The 6,581-nt window shown below is 51.1% G+C and overlaps 1 protein-coding gene across 3 annotated transcripts; it reads left to right on the forward strand.

Annotated features, from left to right (window-relative positions):
* Positions 1-315: 315 nt before the first annotated feature.
* On the forward strand, positions 316-3,223 carry LOC136126661 (serum amyloid A-2 protein-like). 3 transcript variants are annotated; one of them, XM_065881979.1, is made up of 3 exons: positions 316-403; positions 2,304-2,442; positions 3,061-3,223. In XM_065881979.1, the coding sequence occupies exons 1-3, from the start codon at positions 316-318 to the stop codon at positions 3,221-3,223; spliced, it is 390 nt and encodes a 129-aa protein (XP_065738051.1). The 3 variants fall into 3 exon arrangements, with proteins under 3 accessions (XP_065738051.1, XP_065738052.1, XP_065738053.1); XM_065881980.1 differs by having other exon boundaries at positions 3,070-3,223; XM_065881981.1 differs by having other exon boundaries at positions 3,172-3,223.
* The last annotated feature ends 3,358 nt before the right edge of the window (positions 3,224-6,581 follow it).

Below are 6,581 nucleotides of genomic sequence, written 5' to 3' on the forward strand. Positions count from 1 at the left end.
TGGTGCATGGGAAATGCTTTTTGATTTATTACAGGCTGCTTTAGCAAGACACAGCTACGTCCCAGCTGTTCTCTTCTTCCACCATAGACACCTTGGTGACTTCTTAGACAGGCTTGGGTTCAGGGTTGGTGGGTTCAGAGCTGAGGGCTAGTGGCTCCGAGTGAGGTCCTACTGCAATATTCCCTAGGTGGACCACTGAGAGTCTAATGAGAACAAGTGGAAAGAACAGCCGGGCCCTCCTCGACATACAAATCCCAAAGTGGGTGTACAAGGCTTGTCCGTGTCTCCCTGACCCTCTCCTTCCATTTCAGCACAATGAAGCTTTTCACAGGCCTCATTCTCTGCTCCTTGGTGCTGGGAGTCCACAGCCGATGGTTTTCCTTCCTTGGTGAGGCTTATGAAGGTAAGGCTGGTGGAGGGGGGTGACACCCATGGGCCTCTGGGATTCACCATGAGCGCTCTTAAGGGTTGGAGCTACTGTCTTAGGCGGTGCTGCCCTATGTGGTAGAATGTGCCAGGTGTTTGGGGAGCTTTTTTTCAGACAGATTGAAAACCACAGGATTTATGTCAATCAGTCACTAGAGAAAGAACAGTCATCATTCCCAGCTGAAATGGAAGTTGAATGGAAGACACAAAATAAGTCTTGAAATGGTACAGCATTTCCCTCAGACCAACTGCATGAAGGAGGATGAAAGCTATCCATCTATTTCCCCTCTCTTCTTCTCTCCCTCCACTCATTCCTCCCTTCCTCCCTCCCTTTCCCTCTTCCTTCCTTCCTTCCTCTCTTCTTCTCTTCCTTCTTACCTTCCACTTCCTAATTGGATAATTCAGGGACCTTCAGCTTAGCTCTTGCTCCTGCTTCCTATACTCAGTGACACTGTCCCTGGTTCAGTCTGTTTCCTACCCTTTTATAGCCTTTTAACTGACAAAAAAACCCGTGTGCGACCGGGGTGGGGAACCTAACAACATATCTCAAGCTTCCAGTGGGAACTCGGCCCTTACATGCACTTCAGGGTGACCAACTCTCCCGCTTTGCCCAGGTCTGAGGACTTTTCCAGGACACTTTCAACGCTAACTGGGGCAGTTCCAGGAAAACAGGTGCAGTTCTGGTTGGGCTGGGGCAGTTGGTCACCTACTTACGTGCAGAATACCTCCGTGAGGGAGGCATCTCCCCCCATCTGAAGGGGAGAAAACCGAGGCTGGGAGCAGCCGAGTCCGTTGCCCAGGGACTAAGTGCCAGTCAGCAGGTGGCAGGACAGAAGTTTGAACCCAGCTGTGCACGAGGCCACAGCTCTTGCTGGGCAGACTTGTCCCAGAGCCACTCCCTCAAGCTGGGGGCTTATCAATCTCAGCTGCATGTTGGATTCACCTGGGGAGCAATGAAAACTATTGAGCCTGAGACCCACCCCAGAGAGTGTGAGGTGATTGGCCTGGGCTGTGAGGTAGGTCTCATGGGACTTTCAGTACCTCCCCAGCTGATTGGAAGGTGTAACCAGGCTGAGGCGAAGACCCACTGCTCGAGGGCTTGCTTCCTCAGGCAGCCCACATCATCAATACCGTCCACTGGAAAGTTCTCAGGATGCCATTCGCGTGCCTAACAGGCAGGGAAATCAAGTCACATTTAGCGCATTCACGCAGCAGGAATCCATTTCTTAGGCGTCAGGGCAGAGGTGCTGCATGTCTGCCCCCTTCTCAGAATCTGTCCTCCATGTCACCTCCTCACTCACCCAAATCCCCTGGATCTTATCCTATGCAGCTTCCTTTTATAACAGTGGTTCGGGGCCAAGGGCAATTCTGTGTCCTGGAGATATCTGGCAATGTTTGGAAACACTTCTGGTTGTCACGCTTGGGGAATAGGCTGCCCGTTAGTGGGTAGAAGTGAGGGATGCTGTTAAACGTGTTACAATACCCAGGACAGCCCTGAACAACAAAGAATTATCTGGCTTAAAATTTCAATAGTATGAAGCCGAGGAATCCTGCCCTATAAGGATAGCTCCCTTCTCTCCTTTAAACATATCACATAGAGCCCTAAGTGAGATGCAGTCCAGAGACAGCATCATAGGGGCCTGACAACCAGGTCCAACACAGCTGTGCCCCTCCCCCCATAACGACTCTCATTCCAGTTACCAGGAGCAGGAAACTAGGCACAAAGAATGCTCTTCTCAATCTATGGCACTCATGGTGCTATAGCCACAGGATGAAACCGAGTCCGTGGAAGATTTTTCATTCCTTGATTCTTCCCTAAGGTGTGTCACAGTTTTCTGTCCACCTGATAATCCTTTCTCTATGTGCTTTCCTCCCAGGGGCTAAAGACATGTGGAGAGCCTACTCTGACATGAAAGAAGCCAGATACATAAATTCAGACAAGTACTTTCACGCCCGGGGCAACTATGACGCTGCCCAAAGGGGACCTGGGGGCGTCTGGGCTGCTGAAGTGATCAGGTACCAGGGGCCCTGAGGATGCAGGGATGGGTGTGAGAGCCTCGGACAGCCAGGAGGGGCCAAGCCCTGGAGAACTTCCTGTAGGGCTGTGGCCTCTCCTCCTCTCTGTGTAATTTTTTTTTTTTTCGGAATGAGGGCCTCTCACTGTTGTGGCCTCTCCCGTTGCGGAGCACAGGCTCCGGACGCGCAGGCTCAGCAGCCATGGCTTACGGGCCCAGCCGCTCTGCCGCATGTGGGATCTTCCTAGACCGGGGCACGAACCCGTGTCCCCTGCATCGGCAGGCGGAGTCTCAACCACTGCACCACCAGGGAAGCCCTGGCCTCTCCTCCTGTTATTCACCCTCACCCTCTGTGTCCTGTGTGGGGTCTGAGTGGCTGAAGAGCCGAGCAAGGCTGGTGGGACAGACGATTCCCAAGCCTCCCCCATGGGTTCTGTTCACCCAGCATAAGGGGACCCGCAGGGCTGAGGTGGGCTGAGCCCCGGCAGCCTCAGGCTTCATCCCCTCTTTCCTAGCTCCTGTCAGAGTCCTTGATTCCTTGGAAAGAGGAGAGATGGGGAGGGTGGGTTGTTGATCGTCAGCCCTGGAGTAATCCCCTACCTGCCCTCCTCCATTCCAGCGATGCCAGAGAGAATCTTCAGAGAGTCACAGACCTTTTTCAGCATGGAGACAGTGGCCACGGAGTGGAGGACTCAAAGGCCGACCAGTTTGCCAATGAATGGGGCCGGAGCGGCAAAGACCCCAATTACTTCAGACCTGCAGGCCTGCCCGACAAGTACTGAGCTGCCTCTCACTCTGCTCAGGAGACGACGGGGCTGTGAGCCCCCAAGGGCAGGGACGCTGAGCTAGTGAGTTCTCTGTCCACAGAAGCCAGCAGATCTAATAAATGCTTAAGAGATTGAATGTTGAAAACCGTGTGTTATTCTTTGATATAAGGACAGCCTGTTTGTTCCCAAGGGGTGATGGCTGGGCAGCCACGTGAAGGCCGAGTCTGTGCCTGTGTCTTGGGTGTCGGGGCCACAGTCTCAGCATCAGACAGGGCAGACACCCTGCTCCACCCCTTCCCCTAATCAGACCCGCTCCCCTCCAGGCCCCTCTGGTTACAGTGGTGCTCTTTCTAGGCCCTTCTGCATTCAGGCCTCTTCACTCCCTGGCAGTTGTGTCCTGTCAGCTTCTCTGCCCTGGGGTCTAGTGCCCTTAGTTCGTCCTCAGTGGTGTCTGTGTGCGGGCAGGGGACACAGCCTCGGGACGACTGGATCGCGGAATCCTGCTCCAGCAGCTGCACCTTGATCTTCTCTTCATTTCTCAGCAACACCTACAAATCCATCTATGAACCAATTTCTGTCTGTGCCATCCAGAAGTGCCTCCAACGCTGTTTCCCTTCACTCTATATTCCTTGCCTTATGCAAGTGTCCAGGAATAAACATGTCCACAAACGGAGGCATAGGGACAACATCGAGATTAGGTATCAGGAGGTTTTGTATTGCATTGGATATGTATCAGGTCCTTGAGAAGAAGTCCTTTTCCCTCCCTGGACCCTTCCCAACAGAGGAAAGCCAGCAGCATGTTACTCTTTTTCCAGTCATGCCGCATGGCTTGTGGGATCTTAGTTCTCCCCCCAGGGCTTGAACCCAGGCCCACGGCAGTGAGAGCGCCAAGTCTTAACCACTGGACTGCCCCGGAAGTCCCAGCATTTTACTTCTTACTGAGGAAAACAGTGTCTAATAAAAGGGGTTGGGGCCTGTTAGAGCACAGGAATTACGTGTGACTCTATAAATCACAAATTCCTAGATAAACCAATAACCTTCTTCCTTGGATAAAAATTTGGTTTTGGTGTTTGGTTTTTTCAGATTACAGATTCCAAGAAGTAAAATGATCTAACACTTTAAAGAGTGGGGAACAGGGGCTTCTGTGGTGGCACAGTGGTTAAGGATCCACCTGCCAATGCAGGGGACATGGGTTCGAGCCGTAGTCCGGGAAGATCCCACATGCCGCAAAGCAACTAAGCCTGTGCACCACAACTACCGAGCCTGCGCTCTAGAGCCCGCGAGCCACAACTACTGATCCCACACGCCACAACTACAGAAGCCCGCGCGGCTAGAGCCCGTGCTCCGCAGCAAGAGAAGCCAACGCAACGAGAAGCCCACGCACCGCAACGAAGAGTAGCCCCCACTCACCGCAACTAGAGAAAGCCCACATGTAGCAACGAAGACCCAATGCAGCCAAAAAAAAAACAAAAAATGGTGAATAGACTTCTGTATCCAACTTTTATTTTAAGTAATAAAAAGGCTGAGTATTAAATTTTTCCTATTTACAATAATTTGGAGAACTTGCTTTATCCAAACTTTCAAGTCATCCTTTCTCCTACTTTTCCTTTCTTTCCCCTCATTTTGCAAATTCTATACCTTCAGTACCTGGGATAGAAATCTAATAGTGAACATTCTCATAACAGGAGTCTCCTTACAACCTGGGGTCTGTTGAGACTTTACCACTAGAGCCCTAAACTCAGCAGTGCTTTGAGCCTGTTCTTGCCAGCCAATCTGCCACCACGCTCTCCCTAATCCCAGTTACCCTGCTCCTGCTTTATTTTGTCAGACTCGCTTTTCTGAGACACAGCCTCTACGTACACCTCTGACAGTGCCTTCTGATGGGAACTGTATGAGAAAGTTCTCCTGTGACTCACTACCTTATAGACACAGTTATTCTTCCTCCTTGACAAGGAAATTAAACTTGTCTTTCCCCTACAGAGATCATTTCATCATGAATCGTCTCCCCTTAGGAGTGCTCCTGAATCCCACTTTCAGGGTAGAAGTGTGTGCCGGTTATCAGTTTATTTACTCTGAACTCCACGTCCACCCTTCTTTGCCCCGCTTGTGATACTGGAACTGGTAAACATTTCTCCTGTGCCAGCTGGGCACGGTGTTAACCTCTGTCCTTTCAGGGCGCAGGAGGGACGTTGTAGGACGCAAACACTTCCTGGTTTGTGCTTTCCTTCCGCCCAGCTCCTGTGGTGCTCTTCTCTTGCACAGGACACCCAGTGACACTCACGCCAGGGAGGAAAATGTGCTTGTTCCTCACATGGGCAAAACCTTGCAGAGTCCACACAGTCAGTACCAGCTTTCCCAATAAAGCACCACATTGAAAACCCTGAGTTCAATCCACATCACTCTTCACTCTTGCACGTTTTCCTCTTCCTCTTTATAGTCAGACTTGTTGAAAACCTGCCCATCTGCACTTTCTGATTCCTCGCTTCCGACTCACACTTGAACCCACACCAGCCTGTCTTCTGTCCCCACCACTCAGCAAAAGAGCTCTGGTCACCACTGACCTCCATGCTGCCAAAACAATGGACATGTTTCTCTCCTCTGAGCCATGCTCAGCACAGTTGTCCTCTCCCTCCTTCCTGGAAGGTTCTCTCTTGGCTTCATAGTACCACACTCTCCTTTTGCTTCCCTTCAGTTTTCCTTTATCTCCTTAGCTGGGTCTTTTCATCTCCCCAAACTCTAAGTGTCCCTCAGACTTGGTTCTGGGCTCGCACTTTTTATTTCTCTGTATTCTCCCCAACAAGCGCAGCAAATAGTATCTACATGCTGACGGCTCTGAAACTTATATCTCCCCCTCAGAACCTGGTTTCCAACCTCCATGCTTGTTTATCTGATTGCCCTCCTGAAACCTCTGATTGGAGGGCTTCCAGAGATCTCACACTCTGCATGTCCAAAGGAAACGCTCATCTCCGTCCAGAACTCTTCAGCCCCAGGCCACTCCGATTCAGCAAACGACACGACTCTTCCCTCTGTGGCTCACCCCAGATATTGGGAAATGTGCTTGATGCTTCCCTTGCCTTTACCTCCACATCCAATCCACTAGCAAGCCCTGTGATTCTACTTCCAAAATTCATCTCTAGCCCATCAGCTTGGTCTCACGTGCACCTCCACGTTCCTAGCCACACCTGTTCTCACCTGGGTTCCTGCAACAGCTGTCTCAGTAGTCTCCCCATCTTCATGGCTTCCGCCTCTGCTTAAGTGTGACTGTATAGTTTATCATCTAAACCAAGTCACTTTCCATTGTGAAAGGGACATTATTGATAATTATACCTGGATGACAGGAATAAACTGGAACTGTTCTGGGCAAAATAGGCCT

This window comes from Phocoena phocoena, chromosome 8 (genome assembly GCF_963924675.1).
Source record: "Phocoena phocoena chromosome 8, mPhoPho1.1, whole genome shotgun sequence".
NCBI classification, from domain to species: domain Eukaryota; kingdom Metazoa; phylum Chordata; class Mammalia; order Artiodactyla; family Phocoenidae; genus Phocoena; species Phocoena phocoena.

Bases quoted from the DNA above. Each gene is read 5' to 3' on its own strand.
- LOC136126661 (XM_065881979.1), top strand. From the start codon at position 316: ATGAAGCTTTTCACAGGCCTCATTCTCTGCTCCTTGGTGCTGGGAGTC. The intron at 404-2,303 runs GTAAGGCTGGTG...CTTTCCTCCCAG, and splicing joins CCTTGGTGAGGCTTATGAAG to GGGCTAAAGACATGTGGAGA. The intron at 2,443-3,060 runs GTACCAGGGGCC...CCTCCATTCCAG, and splicing joins TGGGCTGCTGAAGTGATCAG to CGATGCCAGAGAGAATCTTC.